Raw genomic sequence first — 16,326 nt, 5'->3', positions numbered from 1 at the left:
GAGACTGCAGCATTAGCCGAAAAAAAAATATTCAAAACAACGGTAGATGGAGGAAGTTGTATTAACGTACAGCGTGTCTTTAAAAATGTTACGTGTTTTTTTTTTATCACCGCCAAAAAGAAACAATGCATAGTCGAACGCTCATTCTTCACCCATATGTAGCGCGAGCGGTCCGACACAGATACCAAAGCTTCAGAACAAACCGTTATCACATTCAAAACGTTGTAAGTGCTTTCCTAAAACTCTCAATGGAAAAACTGGCTCTGTTTTCTCCCGTTTTCGGTAACTTGCAGCATTCAGCTTCATGTATTCCAGGTTTCGTCGGCCGCCATTTAGCTATTAAAAATGTTAATAAATGGCTTATATCCTCTGGATAAGATAACTTATTTCTGTAACACTGACATCTGGGCGGAGAATGAGCGTTCCGGGATGCGTAGTTTACTTTTGCGGTAAAATAACCTTGCAAATATTTGTGAACACCCAGTATATATTATGTAATTTGTAATGTAATTATAATATAATGTAATCCTGTAATTCTTAAGAGGACAAAACAGCTCCGGTATCCTATGCATTTCTTATGGCAACTTTTTGGTCTTTATCTTTAGTAACTATCTGAAGCTATTGACATAAAAAAAGTTGTATTCGAAAAATTATTTCAAAAACAATTACCCACTTTGAGTTATTTCTTTCTTTTTTTTTCTTTTTTTTTCAATTTTCGGTTATTGTTGATTTACCCTAATTCATAGAGAAGAAAACAATTTCGAGCTTCCAATTGAAGCATCCCAGAAAAAGATATTAAATCGAAAATGTTGTAACCCGTTCCATTGTAAACTTTCTATGTAAGTGTATGTCTGCTAAAGAATTTTCTTTTTGCATGGCCGTTATAATAATGATAATAATAATAATAATAATAATCAATCAATCAATCAATCAATCTTTATTATACAGTGCCCAGGAACAACCCTGAGGTCTTGGTGCTGGTACACTGGTGGATAAAAAAAACAAAAAACAAAAAAACACACTATACACATCTCCGCAGAAAATAAGATACATTTTTAGCATAATACTAGGCAGTGCACGAGTAATTAGTACAATGAAATAAAAACGAGGCAGTAACAGTAGAGACGGAACACAAGACCGAAGGACAACAACTGCACCACCAGAAAACACGACATGGAGATGACGACATTCAGACATAACAAAGCAATTCAGCAATGCTCATCCTGCAGGGGCAAGTTTTTAATAGAAAGGACAAACGTCCTGTAGCAAGGGTTGAAAATATCAAGTTTTTCAGAGTAATGATTCAAACGCTGAGCCATTCTCACAATTGGGTTTACCGGACTAAACATTCTAGAAACATAAAAAGATGACAGAAGACGAGTAGGCACACGTGGGACCCTAAGGCACAGTTCAGATAGCAGGCTCGGAGAATTGATGAGTCCATGCAGCGTTTTAAACAAAAATAGTAAGTCCGCGTTCTCCCGACGCCGGTGCAAGCTAAGCAAACCAACACGCTCTAACGCAGACTCATATGTTAAACAGTGAACATCCTCCTTTATGTAGCGATGTTTAAAGATAGAGACAAACTTTTTTTGCACACGTTCGATCTCCAAGGAGTGACTTTTAGAAATTCCATTCCAAACAACTGAGGCATATTCTAACTGTGACCAGGATAGCGAGCAGTATAACGTGATAAAAGCCGTCGGGTTTTTGAACTCCCTGGTTAAGCGAGAGGCAACACCCAACATTCGCAAAGACGAGTTAACCAGTTTACCAACGTGATCAGAGAAACGCAACCCAGAATCAACCATGACTCCGAGATCTTTCATTACACTTACTCGAGACAAAGTCTCTCCTTGAATATTATATGCAAAAGAGATATTGTGAGTTTTCCGAGAGAGCGTCATGACCTTGGTTTTGGACGGGTTCAAGAGAAGGTCATTTTCAGAGCACCATCGGTAGAAAGAACATGCATCTTCCTGGAGCTTAGCACAATCACGTTCAGTAACTATTTCTCGATAAATTTTTATATCGTCAGCATATTGCAGGAATGAAGAATTTAAAACAGCAAAAGAGACGTCATTTACGAAAATTGTGAACAGAAGGGGTCCTAAAACAGATCCCTGAGGAACGCCAGAGCGAGTCCTGTACAACGAAGAGTTCATGTTGTTAACCCGGACATATGCCTCTCTCTCTGACAAGTAGCTTTTTAACCAGTCATGTACTGAGCCACATACTCCATAGGAGGAAAGTTTGGATAAAAGAATAATGTGATTGACTACGTCAAAAGCCTTACTTAAGTCAAAGTAGACAACGTCCAACTGACCTCTGTTACATATTACACGAGATGCAGCAGACATAAAGCTAACGAGATTGGTAGTTGTTGATCTGCCGCTCATAAAACCATGCTGATTGGGAATTGCTAAGTTTCGAAATTTGAAAGACAGGAATTGATGAACTACCATTTCAAAGAGCTTAGAAAATGGAGAGAGAAGAGAAATAGGTCTATAGTTACAAATATCACCTTTTTTTCCCGACTTTAAGACTGGAACAACAGCAGCGACTTTCCACGTCTCAGGAAAGGTTCCCAACCTTAACGAGTTGTTAAATATAGAGCACAGTACCGGCGTGAATATGTCGTGATACGTTTTGAGAATCGCAGAGGGAATGCCGTCGGGCCCTACTGATAATGTTGCTCTCATTTTCTTAATACAGGATCGTACGGACTCTTCATCAACATTAATGCAACTTAACAAGTCACCAAACCCATCTAAGTGAGGCAGCACAGGTGCAGAACGCTGCGTACTATCCCTGTAGACGGACCTAAAATGCTCAGCAAATAACTCAGGCACGGACTTCAAATCGCTCTCGTGATTATCCAGGACAATCTCCGACTCGATATGCCTCCCAGAACGTGAATTAATGTACTTCCAGAATTTCTTCGGATTATTGACAAGATCTGATTCCACTGAGCAACGATGAGCCCGGCGGTCGCGATCCAGGACAGTCTTACATTGCTTTCTGCAGTTCTTGAATTCCACCTCCCACTTTAAAAGGCCACTTTTCTTAAACTTCCTGTGAACTTCCTGTATAATAATAATCAATCAATCAATCAATCAATGTTTTTATTCGTGCCCAGGAACAACCTTGCGGTCTTGGTACAGGTGCACTGTGTTAACATGTAAGGCAGAACAGGGCATAAAGCAATAGTACGGACAACACACACAACGGACAAGCCCTAGAAAAATACACTTAAAAATTATAAAAAGTAAACACAAAGTCACAACACACGATAAGCTTAATGGTACTACCGCCACCACCAATTGCTGGAAAGAAAAAAAATGCATTCAAAGTGGGGAATTTCGGCGTAAACGCCGCAAGTTAGTGCATACAGTTCAAATTTAAGTGATGGCCTTTAACGTTTTTACAAACTGCAGCGTGTTATTGTTAAATATGTCGAGTGTTTCAGAAAAAGAAGAATTATAAGTATGCCCAAGTCTGGACACAGGATCGTGGAGGTTGAGTAGACGCCTGTTGCAGAAGGACGCATTTTGCCTTGTTGTTTTTAGAGGAATTTTTAAGAGTACTCTTGACGTCAATACCGTGCAATCAGTGATGGCGTGGACAAGTTTGTATAAAAATAAGATATCGGCAAGTTCTCTCCTACGAAGCAGGGTAGGTAGTGCCACGCTACGCTGAACAGGGACAGGGACATCAGTAGTGGTGGGCACAATGCGCGCTGAGCAACGATGTCTATAGATGGAAAGAAACTTGTTCTGAACCCGTTCTATTTTCGAGGAATTTGTGGCACAAATTCCATTCCATACAACAGAAGCGTATTCAAGCTGTGGTCGACACAATGCACTGTAGAGTATAAGAAATGTGCAGGGGTTAATAAACTCTTTAGTGATGCGGCACGCACTCCCGAGCGTGCGTAGAGCTGCGTTCACGATGTGATCCACATGACTGGAGAAGTGTAAGGTGCTGTCAAACACCACGCCAAGATCTTTGATTCTGTTCATACGTTCCAAAAGGTCTGTCTGAATAACATATGGGAATACAATGTTATGTGTCTTACGAGTGTAATAATAATAATAATAATAATAATAATAATAATAATAATAATAATGATAATAATAATAATAATAATATAATAATAATAATAATAATAATAATAATAATAATAATCAAGACTCAAGAATAATTTTTATTGGGTGTCCAGGAACGACCATGCGGTTTTGGTACTGGCACACCGAAATTTACACACTACAAAAAAGTGGGGAGAAAAAAAAAAAACTGAAAGCATGGAGTAAAAGACATGATACGTGCAGCGCATGCTGACACAAAGATACGATTTACAGAACAAGCAAAAAACAAAACACAGGGTCCAAACACAGGGTAGAACACTAGCACTAAAACAAATGCACCTTATTAAAATATTAGAAAATAACATCACAATCACGACAGTTTCCGCGAGACTCATACAAGACTCAGAGATCTGACAAGTTCAGTCACAAAAAAATATCAAGATGACTTGCAATGCTATTATATGCCCGACGCATACGAAACATGGGGTCTAAGATGTTTAACGTCCGAGGAGAGTAAAAAGACGTTGTCAAACGGGTCGCTGTCCGAGGAACTCGCAACAAAATGTTTGAGAGCAGTTCTTAACAGTCGACCATGCTATGAAACAACTTGAAAAGCAGAACCAGATCTGCCTTTTCTTGACGGTGTATTAGCTGCTGATATATCTAGCTAGTACATCCAATACACTGTTAATCTGTGATAGAGATGTTTCATCGCGCAGATATCGATATCGATAAATATATAAAAATTTGTTTTGCACTCTCTCCAGCTTTAGGAGGGTAGTTTTACAACTATCATTCCATATAGGAGATGCGTGTTCGAGTTGAGATCTTGTCAAAGAGCGGAACTGGGTTACAAATATAGCAGGGTTTCAAATACTCTAATCGTTCAACAGACAAGACCGAGCGCGCGCAAGGCGCAGGTACGTATACAAGCCACATGGCTATCAAATCTCAAGAAGTCAGAAAGCACTTCCAAGTCCCGCATTTCACTAGCACGGCACAATACGTCTGAGCCAACACTGTAGCGGAAACACGTTGTATGCGTTTTGCGACTATAGGGCATGACCTTGGTTTTCGAGCTGTTTTGTAGAAGACCGTTCAGTGAACACCATTTGTTGAATTAGTTTGTCCTCTTGTAGATATTTGCAATCTGAGATAGTTTAATCTCCTTAAACATCTTAATATCATTAGCATATTGCAAAAACGAAGAACTTATAATTTGCTTACACACATCATTCACAAAAATGGAAAAGAAGCGGGCCCAGAACTGATCCCTGAGGTACCCCAGACGGTGCCTTGTACATAAATGAATACCCGCCGTTCGCACGAGCAACACATGTTCTGTTAGACAAAAAATTCTGAAACCAGTCGTGTTTCCCTCCACGAACACTAATACCACGAATTTATGATAAAAGAATGCCATGGTCAACCGCATCAAAGCCCTTACTCAGATCAAAGTAGACTACGTCAAGCTGGCCTCTGCAGCACACAGCTTTGGATGCAATGGACACACATGAAATCAAATTTTTTGTTGTCGAGCGTCCTGATACAAATCCGTGTCGTTTGGAACGTAATACATTTTTTAACGAAATGACAATGTTTTGTGAACTGCCATATTGAAAAGCTTCGAAAATGTACATAGCAGAGAATCTCGCCTGTAGTTTGACGCAGGGTACGACCTCCAGACTTGTAGACTGGGACAACGACTGACTTTCTCCAAATGTTAGAAAACACTCCTGCTTTTAGGAGTTGTCAAAAATATTATAGAGGATGGGTGTGAAAATTTCGTGAAATGCTTTTACGAGTGTTGCTGAACTTCCGTTGTGACATGAGGACATGGTAGGCCTCAGTTTTCTTGCGCATTCCTGAACCACTTCCTTATCAACAATACTAATAACAATATTAATATTGTTAACTCTTTATTTAATGCCTCCAAAATAACCACAGTGGTCTTCACTTTGGTACACACAGTAAAAAAGGAAAAACCAAGTGAACAAACGTACATAGCCAATCAAAGGTCGAGATAACATAACCTTCATCAGTGGAAAAGATGCACGGTAAGTACGCGGGCTATATGATCGTAATCATAAAATGAGTTGAGAAAGTTTTCATTTGGGTTAACTTTAACCGCGGTAAAAAGATAACCGCCCCCCCCCCCCCCCCCAACCCCCCTTACTAGGTACCTACAAGTACCTAGCCAAGTTTGCCGAGGGCTAGATGAGCGATAGCTCCGTGTTTTATTATAGGGTGGTAGCTGGTGTCACCTACTGCCTGTAGCGATAGTAAGTGGCTTTCGTAGAAAAGTTTCTGAGACGGGGGTACCCACCAACGCGCGCTACCGGGTTTTCACGACGCTGCGTGGCATACATTTGAGCTTAAAAAATGAAAACCCTGTAACGCCGGATTAGAGCGCAGCTCTTGAGGAGGACGATGGAAAGGTACTGAGGGATAGATGATTCCCTGAGGTTACGTGACCTCAGGGGGGGGGGGGGGGAATTGGTCACGTGACCTCAGGGCAACTCTCATATCCCTCGTGACCCCCGTGAGAGTAACTCTCGTGAGGGTTACTCTGTTTAGGGTAACTAACCCTCGCAACCCTTGTGAGAGTAACGCTCGTAACCCTCGTGAGAGTAGCCCTCGTAACCCTCACGGAGGTAACCCTTGTGACGTCATTACGGTGAACTCCCATAATGCAACGCGCGGTTACGCCGTTCCATGCAACGGGCGGTTTCGCCGCTTGCATGCAACACGTTGCATACAAGCTTTGCGTGTGCGTTGCATGCGAGTTGCATGCAACGCGCGGTTTCGTCGACAGCGATGCCGACGCCAACGGCGACGCCGCTCAAGCCGGAAACCGGCGCCTAAGAGCTGCGCTATAAAACACCCCTTGTTGCTCGTGGTACAGATTTTGGGTAAGTTGAAACTGAATTAACCCTTGTTTTAAAAATTTCTAAATGTCGGCTGTCTGAAGTGAAGACAAGCCTCATTAAATTGTTTTCAAGTTCGAAAGAGGACGACGAAATTCAGTCCTTGTTACGATGAAACAAGTGACCAGTGAAAGGTGGGCGGTACATCGGCAGCATGGTTGGTCAGCATGTAAAAACTGTATATTCTACCACCATAAATTGAAAACCGTATAATCGGCTCCAGTGAAAATATACCTATTACTTAATTACCCACGCATCGAGTAGAATACTGAAAGTGTTATTCTACGCGCAGCACGCGCTGGACTTCCCCGTATAAAAGATTCGAAATAATGCATCATAATAAGGCTTTCACGAACGCGCCTACAAGGCAAATTTGTTTTAGGATTTTGCTTTAGAACAGTTTTTTCTGCCATAGCCTCCTCTATTAGCGGCGAGATGTTTTGGTGGCGCCCTCCTATGGTTTCCTCTCGTGACGTCATTACCTTTCGAACAAGTTCGATGGCGTTTGTAATTACCATAGTGGAAGCTTGAAATCATTGCGCTCACCAACACTGCCAACATCGATGTTCTTAAATTACTCTTTGTTCTGTCAATGGTAAAACCTTTGCTGACGTTATTATCAGCATTCGGCAAATCGGGGGAGGCCGACTACAGCGACGATTTCGATCGTGCACGTCACCAATACTGACAAAGTCTGGCAGATCACCACGAGAAGCGGCCGCCGAAATTGAAAAGGTAGAGCGGCAGACAATGCATGAGAAGATAGGCACGGGACAGGCACCCCGCTCCGGCAAGACGCCGAAACACTCTTCTTAAAAGCGGTGGAATGTCTGCTCGTGCTCCTCGCATTCCTCGCGCTACCGCTTCTTTTCTCGCCGGGATTGGAAACCATGTTTCGAGTCTTCGCCGCTGCAAAAACTACGCGCTGACGTCCAGGTTCCCCGAGAAAAGCTCTGTGCTGCCAGATCTTCGCGCTCCAAATCTGCGACCGGGCACTCTATGGCTCCGTCGTCGAACTGCCAGGTTTTGGGAATATACAAAAGGCTAAGCTACTGCAGAGGCCAACACATGTAACGCATGTAACTAGACTCGGAGCGTGAACCTTGGTGCTTGGGAAATTTAGCAAAATGTCTATCGAGACGTTGTCTGCTGCTGCGTGCTATTAATACCCGGCCGATTGGGTCAAGGTAATCCACTAAAGTATTTCAAAGACGTTGACATGCCGAGAATTAACACGTTCATTTAGGCTTAATAATGGCCAAAATCGAAATACTGTCTAAAACATGTGGGGAAGTCATCGCTCGTGCTTTGCGATTTAACTGAAGTAGGTCAAAGCGAAAGCCTCCTGCACCATTCATTGCTGATTAACACGCCCAATATTGCAGCTACTGCGACATATTAGTTCCAAAACGAGTGACGCTCGCTTTGGAATTTCCGGCGAATTTCCCCACCGTCGTTTCTCTGTCGGTCACGTGACCCAAACCCCCCCCCCCCCCCCCCCCTTTCCCCGTAGGAAAATGCGGTTAACTTTTTACCGGGGTGAAAGTTAACCAGCTTCGAGCAAACGCGCCCTGTAATAAATAGTGAGGTTTCTCGTTTTTTTATCTGTGAGTATTTCAGCACTGAAAGAATAACCACTTGCTGTGTTTTTTAAATTATTATATTACTTTGTAATTATAAAAATAGGAACGTGCAAACAATGTGAAATCAATTAATTATTCCAATGGAATGTGTTATATAACGCTAAAGCCCCATTCAAAAATTTGCGACTTCTTAGCACCGAGTACGTTGAAACAATGGCTCTGCCTTGAAACCTCTTAAAGGACACATGCAAAGGAAAAAAAAAATTTTTTTTAACGGCTTAGATGGAAAAAGGACGCCATAAAACGATTTTACAACGAAGAAAAAAAAATTTTAGAGCTATATTTACGGCGCAAAACGAATTTTTAGTTGGCGCCCGCGGGCACCGCGGAAAAGTGGTCCGTGTTTATCACGTGACTGGTCTTTATTTATCACGTGGTGCTTGCGTTCTTTCGGAAGCTTCCTATGGCCTCTAAAAGTAATTTATTCATCTTTGTTTGAAGTATAACAAAAAACTAAGATGAATAAGTAACTTTAAGAGCCCGAAGGAAACTCCTGAAAAAGCGCAAGCAGACGTGATAGACCTGTGCGCCGGCCAGACGACGGCGGCGGCGCCCCGAAGCAGACGAACTTGTGCGGCGGCGGCGACGGCGGCGTGGAGAAACGCGTTGAAGCGGCGTTCGCACAACGCTCAGCGTGCGGCGGCGACGCAGCGCGGCGGCGCGCGGGCCTACCACGTGACCAGCGGCGGCTCCCGCGAGCGCCAACTACAAATTCGTATAGCGCCGTAAATATAGCTCTAAACATTTTTTTTCTTCGTTGTAAAATCGTTTTATGACATCCTTTTTCCATCTAAGCTGTCTAAAAAAAATGTTTTTTTCCTTTGTATGTGTCCTTTAAAGGGGCGGTGCAACGATTTTATGATTAAAACAATTTGCATCTCGTCATTTTTACGTTGTTTATCGTATCCCAGAGGATAGAGAAAACACTTCCTTTATTAAAAATGTCGCGATTCCGCTGCATAATCGCAAAGCAAAAGTCGAGCTTTTTCCCCCACCTGCAGCCCCAAGTGGCAGCCGAAGGAACTACGACGGAAAGTTTACTTGACCTCGCTCGGCTCTAAGCTGCAGCATAGCGCCCGCTAATGTGCGCAGAGAGAGGGAGGGGGAGCGTCCTCCGAGATAGCACACGGGAAGCTACACGGCACTCCGAATGACGTCACTGGGAGTGCGACCAGGTGTGACCCTGAAGACTGGGAGTGAGTTGAGGGGTGCCCGAAATGCCAATCTTTATCTTTTTTTTACGCAACAACTAGGACACGCAGACGAAATCGGTTTACTGTTCTTTACTTCAGAAGTGTCAGGGGGCAACTTCCAGAAATCTTTGACCGAAGTCCGAAAATTGTTGCACCGCCCCTTTAAGGTGCCACTATCGGGGAGCAGTGGAACACGTGGTGGTCCCTCATATTTACAAGTTCTTTCGCATATTATTTTTTCTTTCTTGGCTTGGAAAACATTGGTCAATGTTATAAACGATATTTTTCTGATCTCGTTTTTAAATTCATTTATTTTTCTCTCAGGGCCCAAGGAAATTGCAGAGAGGAGTGTGATTAATATACAGCAACATGTTAGAAACAGTAACAGGGCAAAAAAAATATACAGACATAACTAAACATCATGTAAACATTTGGTAATAGAAACTCTAAAATCATCACTGTCAGTAATGGCCACAATGGCTTTGGGAAGGCGAGTGGAGTCTACGCACATTTTCGGCAAAAAATAAGCATTGCAAGGGGACGTAATAAAGCGGGGGATTCCAAACTTTGGTTCGTGATCAATACGTGAAGATTTGTTAGATGGTTCGGAGAATAGCGCAGGACGAAGTGTTGGGATACAGTGATAAATATTGTGGAACAAACTTAAACTAGATATTTTTTCTACGAAGTGAGAGATTAAGCAACAACAGGGATGCTTTCTTGCTGGTGACGCTAGATGTGCGGTATTAGTTGGGAACACTAAATCGAGCGGAGCGATTTTCAATTGATTCTACTGCAGATGAGAGGGTGATACCGGGGTCCCAGTTAGAAGTGTAATATTCAAGTTCGGTGCGAACTAGAGTTTTATAAAGAACATTGATTAAAATTGGGGGAAGCAAAACATTTCGTTTGATATAACCCTACAATTAATTAGCACTATTAGCAATGTAGTCGACATGAATATTCGAGAAGTGATCTTTGTGTATATGAACACCGATATTTTTATACTAGGGTACAGTAGTGAGGAGAAAGTTATTAATGAAGTAGGAAGGTCACGTGCTAGTTTGACGAGACACTCTCATGGATTTACATTTAGGGATGTTAAGTTCCGTTTGGTAGACATCGCACCAATGATTGAAGTTGTTGATATCAGCTTTAAGAGCAGAAATTCAGGAGTCATTAGCATTTTCTTTCTAAATAACACAGTCGTCAGCAAAAAGGCTGATAGACGAAGAAGAAATAATAAATAGAAGTGGACTGAGCACCGAACTCTGTGCAACGCGGGAGCTAACAGGTGTGGATGAGGAATTAGTGAGGAACTAGTCCCATTAGTATGAAAAAATTGGAGTCCGTTTGTTAATGAGAAGTGAAAACGCTTGGATCAATGTTAAGGTTGTCATGTCAATGAAGAAGCAGCACGTAAGAAACCTTGTCAAAAGACTTTTTTTGAGAGAGAGAGAGAGAGAGAATAAGAAATATGCAGTCAGTCGTAGAACCGCGGTCGAGAATGACGCAGAAATAATGAGAAAATGTTAGAAGTTGGGTTTCTCACTAAAAAAAGATTTGACCTCGCAAATACCGCAAGAGTTCGCTCTAGTGAAAAGCAATTCCAGGGTCACCGCGTAGATGGCGCAAGCATGCCAAAGTGTACTTCATAGAGTTACATAGAGTTTTCAACTGCTCGATTGGGGTCAGGGGATTTATACGCCGCGTTTGCAATACGAGCTGGGAGGATGTGGCGAAATCGTCGATAGTCTGCGAACGTCTCCGCCTTACCTCCTGTTTTCCTCCTCGCCACGCAAAAACGCAGCGCATGCGCACTTGTGACCGATTGCCGCGAGGAGGTGTCCGCCACTAAATTTCAAACTCTCTCTATGGTTTGAGATGGAACCTCTCTTCAATCTATGCTTTTCAGTGTTCTCTCGTCGTTAAAAATTTTAAGAGCTTTTAAGGCACTCAGTTTAAGAAGTCGCAAGTTTGTGAACAGGCCTTTACGGCTGGCCAGTGGAATATACCGGAATACGTAACAAACAACTGCTCGTCGCGTTTATCGAAATACACGTATACCAAAACGTTCCTACAACCTAGTGCTTGTACGCCAAATATGTCTGCACATCGAAACGTTCTATCACATAAATTCGTACGTAAATATCCTACAACGAAACGCCCGCACACTAGAGCCGTTCTAACACGTAAAATCTAGCCATAGGTGACCTACAACGAAGCCTCTGCACCCTAAAACTTTCTAGCCCATGAAATCAGGACATAAACGGCCTACAAACGAAGCGTCTGCACACCAAAACGCTCCAGCGCAAAACGTCAGGACAGATAAGGCCTACAATTAAGAGTCCCACATACGTGTAGATTTTAGACCCATAACTGCGCGCTTGGGCAAGTATAAAATATAGTGCTATTCCTCTCGATACCTTTTATGTTTAAGGTTTGGTAGCGGGGACGAGTGGAGCCTCAGACCTAATGGAAAACAACTTATTATGAAAAGCGACAAAAGCAAATCCCAAAACCAAAATAAGCAAGTGCAGCAGAGGCGCTCGTTAACTTTCCAGACTTTCTACGCGTACATTTCACAGACCGCTCGCGCCTTACAACGCCTGAAACTTTCCTATGCATTAATTCTAAAACATATACTAATTAGCATTTTTTTCAGCATTTCATTTATAGTACCCGTATAATTAAGCTAAGAGGAAATGTGCAGTCATTAATGTAATCGTAAAACCTACTCTCCGGAAATATTCTACTAGGAAGGCTTGGGCTAGCCCCCAAAATAGAGCTATTCATACAGTCCCAGTTTTCTGTAGTACGGTTGTGCACACACTTGTACGGTATACTCATTACAATTAATAAAATTGCTCGTAGCCGATAACGTGTTGGAGTAATTTTGTATTCTTTCGATTACATGTATAAGAAAGTAATCGCAAGTTGAATCTGATTGCCTTTGCAACTACTAAAATTACTTGTATCCGTTCCTGTTTTTTTCCTTTCTAATCGCGCGTTTTGTTATTTGTACTGATTTCCTACTAAGGAATTCTCAAACCAAGTGTTCTACAGAAGTATACTACTCCGAAAATGGTGGATTGACAAAATAAGTATTTTCTAATTCGATAATAGAGAGTTTTAGGGAAGCGTTTTTGCACATCCGATACGGTACGGTGGGCCCTCCGGAACGAACTGCGCATGCGCTGCCACAGAAGACTCGCGTATTCGCAGTTCGTGCAGGAGGGCCCGTCGTCCCGTATCGTATGCACAAAAATGGTTCCTTGAAACTCCCTAATAGACATTGAGAAAGACCTGTTTTCAAACCGGCACAAAGATACGTCGTTTTGAAAATGTGAACTAATCCAAAGATTAACGGTAACTTTTTCAAGCAATGGTCAATTGCTTTCTTTTCAAGTAATTAAGCAATATAATTCAAACTTTCATCCAAGAAGAATTGTCATTGTAATCCATATTTTTTTTCATCGGCGTCAATAGGAATTCATCCGTCACAGTGCTAAAGTTTTGTGTTTTTTTACTCTCATTAATAAATATCTGTTGTTTGGGGTCATAACAAATAAACATTGATAATAGTAAAGGACGAGGTTCCTTATGTGTTTCTAAAATAGCGCCTTAAATAATTTTCTTCTTCGCAACCTGGCGATAATATTTCACTCCGGGCTTAGTAAAAAAGAATAATAATACCACGGGATAAAAAATGTGAAAAAGCAATCCTGTTTTATAAGCGAGGCTATAAAATTAGCCTCAGCAATTATTGACCCATTCCGTTCAGCAGCACATGTTGTAAAGCAGTAGAATACATATTCAATAGCATTTCACTAGTAAAATATTTTAAATGCATAAGACATATCTGGTACAGTAAACGCATATAATGAAATAAGATCATAATGGACCTTATAGGAACCTTATAAGAACATATAAGCACGAAATAAGAGTGTACACGAAATTATAAGAAACGTTATACCAGTTTCTTAGAAATTCTTATGACTCTCGTGCGGTTCTTATATGTTAATATATGATATTATTTAATCATATGCGTTTATTGGACCAAAAGTGTATTACACATTTAAGATTTTTTTACTAGGGTTCATACACTTTGTAAAAGTCAAAAGCATTTGGGACACTAATCAACGCTTTTATGAAGGTGTACTTCCCTAGTAGGCAGCTTTGGTAATGATAGCGTTAGCGTAGATAAATCAGGGCAGGCGGATATATATTGTGTTTTTAGGTTTTTAAAATTTTTCGATGTCGTATCACTTTCCAAATATTCCTATAATCTTTGCTAGATTTTAAAGAATGGCCAAACTGTTTATTGCATGGGTTGCAAAGCAAGACTGATTTCATCTAAACAATATATTTGAATCTAAATCATCTAATTTAATCTTTCTTTTTACGTTGAGAGAATACTTAACAGGCCTTTGCATAAAGTAGAAAATAATTATGCTGAACGACAAATAGAGCCAAGAATAAAAGGAGACGCTCTAAATTCTGTCGAATTTGAAAACAAAAATTAATCTTTAAGTGTACTGTTGATCGCCTTTTTAAGTACATGGCCGGGTATATACCTGGGATCCAACCCGAACTAATAGTTTAGTGGAAAATGTATGCAATTTTTTAAAGAAAATTTGGTTCCTGAAAACAATTATGTAACACTTAAAGTCGGTAGTAAAAAACACACTTCTTAAATTTATTATTTTGCTAAGCATTAATAACCCCAGTTTTGTCTGAGAGACATGTACCGGTCAGAAGAATATAATATAGTAGTCTTTTTTTTAATGCTATTTTGATTGATATGCAACAGTTACACGTAGCCGATTGTGTCACCAACTTTAAGGCAATGTATGAGATGATTACGCTATTTTATGTATTTTATGATACCATGAGATACAAACTTAAAATATAAAGTTATCTGAGCCTATCTTACATAAAATGTACAAAGCCTTTATATTTAAATCAGAGTTGCTGCTTGACTGATCCTTTCAAACTCCCAATTTTCGCCCAATGTATTAATGCGTACAATAAGCTCGCTGCCTGTATTTAGAATTCTGAACATATCAGTATTTCACTCTTGCACTGACCTCACCAATTAAAGCATGAACAAATTAATACGTTTCACCTTAGTTAATATAAGCTCCTGTTCACCGCACGGCACTGTGTAAAAATGCTTTGACCACTAAACTGGAGTGAATGATTGCAAGGGATCGCGAGAGATCATGCACCTTCTCTCAAAGATACGTAACATGATCGCGTCAAAAAGAGTGATGAAGCCTCACCTCAAATACGGAAGTTACTCCAAGTTTGTAGATGACCGGAACAATCACTCTGGAGATGAACGGGATCAAGATTAAGGCGGGTATGGTTACCCAGAGAAAGTGCAGTCCGTGAGTGTAGAAGTGCGCCGTCAAGCCCACTAGACCGATCGCAGTTACCAACGATGCGAGGATGGACATGGACAGGGGAAGGATGCCCAGAGTCCGACTTCCCAGAAACGTCTCGTCTGTGTTCGAGTTCAGGGCGCGACCTCGGAACGCAAATATCAAACCGACGGCGAGGTTCAAAATCATCAGCACTGCGAAAACCACATACTCAGCCACGTGAACCGCTGCACCCATATCACTGCTTGACTGGCGCGGGGAGCTTCAGACGTCTTTGACAAAACCTCGAGGCGAAAAGATGTGCAGGTGGAACGGCTGGGGACAAGACGAGCCCGCTGATCTTGTCACAATCCCCGACTTGCGTTGATTTGCAGGTGACTGCTGGAGACTCTGCGAACCAAGTTTGTGACTCTAGCTTTCGTTGAGAATGCTTTTTGTTTCTTCGTACTGGCGGTGGTTGCGTTTTCTTGTTCAGTTGCAGTGTTACTGAGCACAAGCTGGCAACAAACAGGGGTATATTCAATCGTGTTCAAAAAAAAATCTTAACGTCTCACGTAAGTTCCTGCCTCTTTGTGATAGTGATGAGTGGAAAATACCATCGGTTTAGGGCGTCAATCTAGCTGCTCGGCAAACCCACCCTCATTGTGAGAAAAGTTCTGAAGCTGAGTCATCACAGATAAAGGAAGCGCGGCTGTTTTTAGAGAAGAATGATGATATTACACCACTCGCGTATGACGGAGATGCGCGACCTTTATAGGCTACGTGTGAAGTCGGGATGTTTAACAGCTGTAACAGCAGCTCGCCAAACTTGCGCTTTATTTCATAGAAATGCGTTCAGGGCGGGGAGGTGGGGCGCCTTTTTTCGGTGTAAGAAACGCATGCCAGGGGCGGTGCTAGTTTCAGAACTTTCGCAACACAAAATTGTGCACATTCGAATACTGCAAGCAGCCATTCAGGCGTAGTCAACGTCCCAAGATATGTCAGTTAATAAGCTTTACAGACGAGCGTCGTTCGAAAAAAGCTCTTCGATGTTACCTGCCGGGAGTAGGTACGGGTGGTTAGCGTTCATAACGCCAACAGCAGCAACC

At 41.7% G+C, this 16,326-nt stretch overlaps 1 protein-coding gene across 1 annotated transcript in view; it reads right to left on the bottom strand.

Moving 5' to 3' along the window:
* The window catches only part of LOC115317540 (sodium-coupled monocarboxylate transporter 1), a 141,413-nt gene extending 125,938 nt beyond the window's left edge, over positions 1-15,475 (bottom strand). The window contains exon 1 of the mRNA XM_040218554.1: positions 15,137-15,475. Within this exon, the coding sequence (XP_040074488.1) occupies positions 15,137-15,475 (339 nt within the window). The remainder of the gene's footprint in view (positions 1-15,136) is intronic.
* Between the last annotated feature and the right edge of the window lie 851 nt (positions 15,476-16,326).

This window comes from Ixodes scapularis, unplaced genomic scaffold (genome assembly GCF_016920785.2).
Source record: "Ixodes scapularis isolate PalLabHiFi unplaced genomic scaffold, ASM1692078v2 ptg000044l_1__unscaffolded, whole genome shotgun sequence".
NCBI classification, from domain to species: Eukaryota; Metazoa; Arthropoda; class Arachnida; order Ixodida; family Ixodidae; genus Ixodes; species Ixodes scapularis.
Note: the sequence above shows the minus strand (reverse complement) of the source record. Positions and strands in the feature narration are given on the sequence as shown.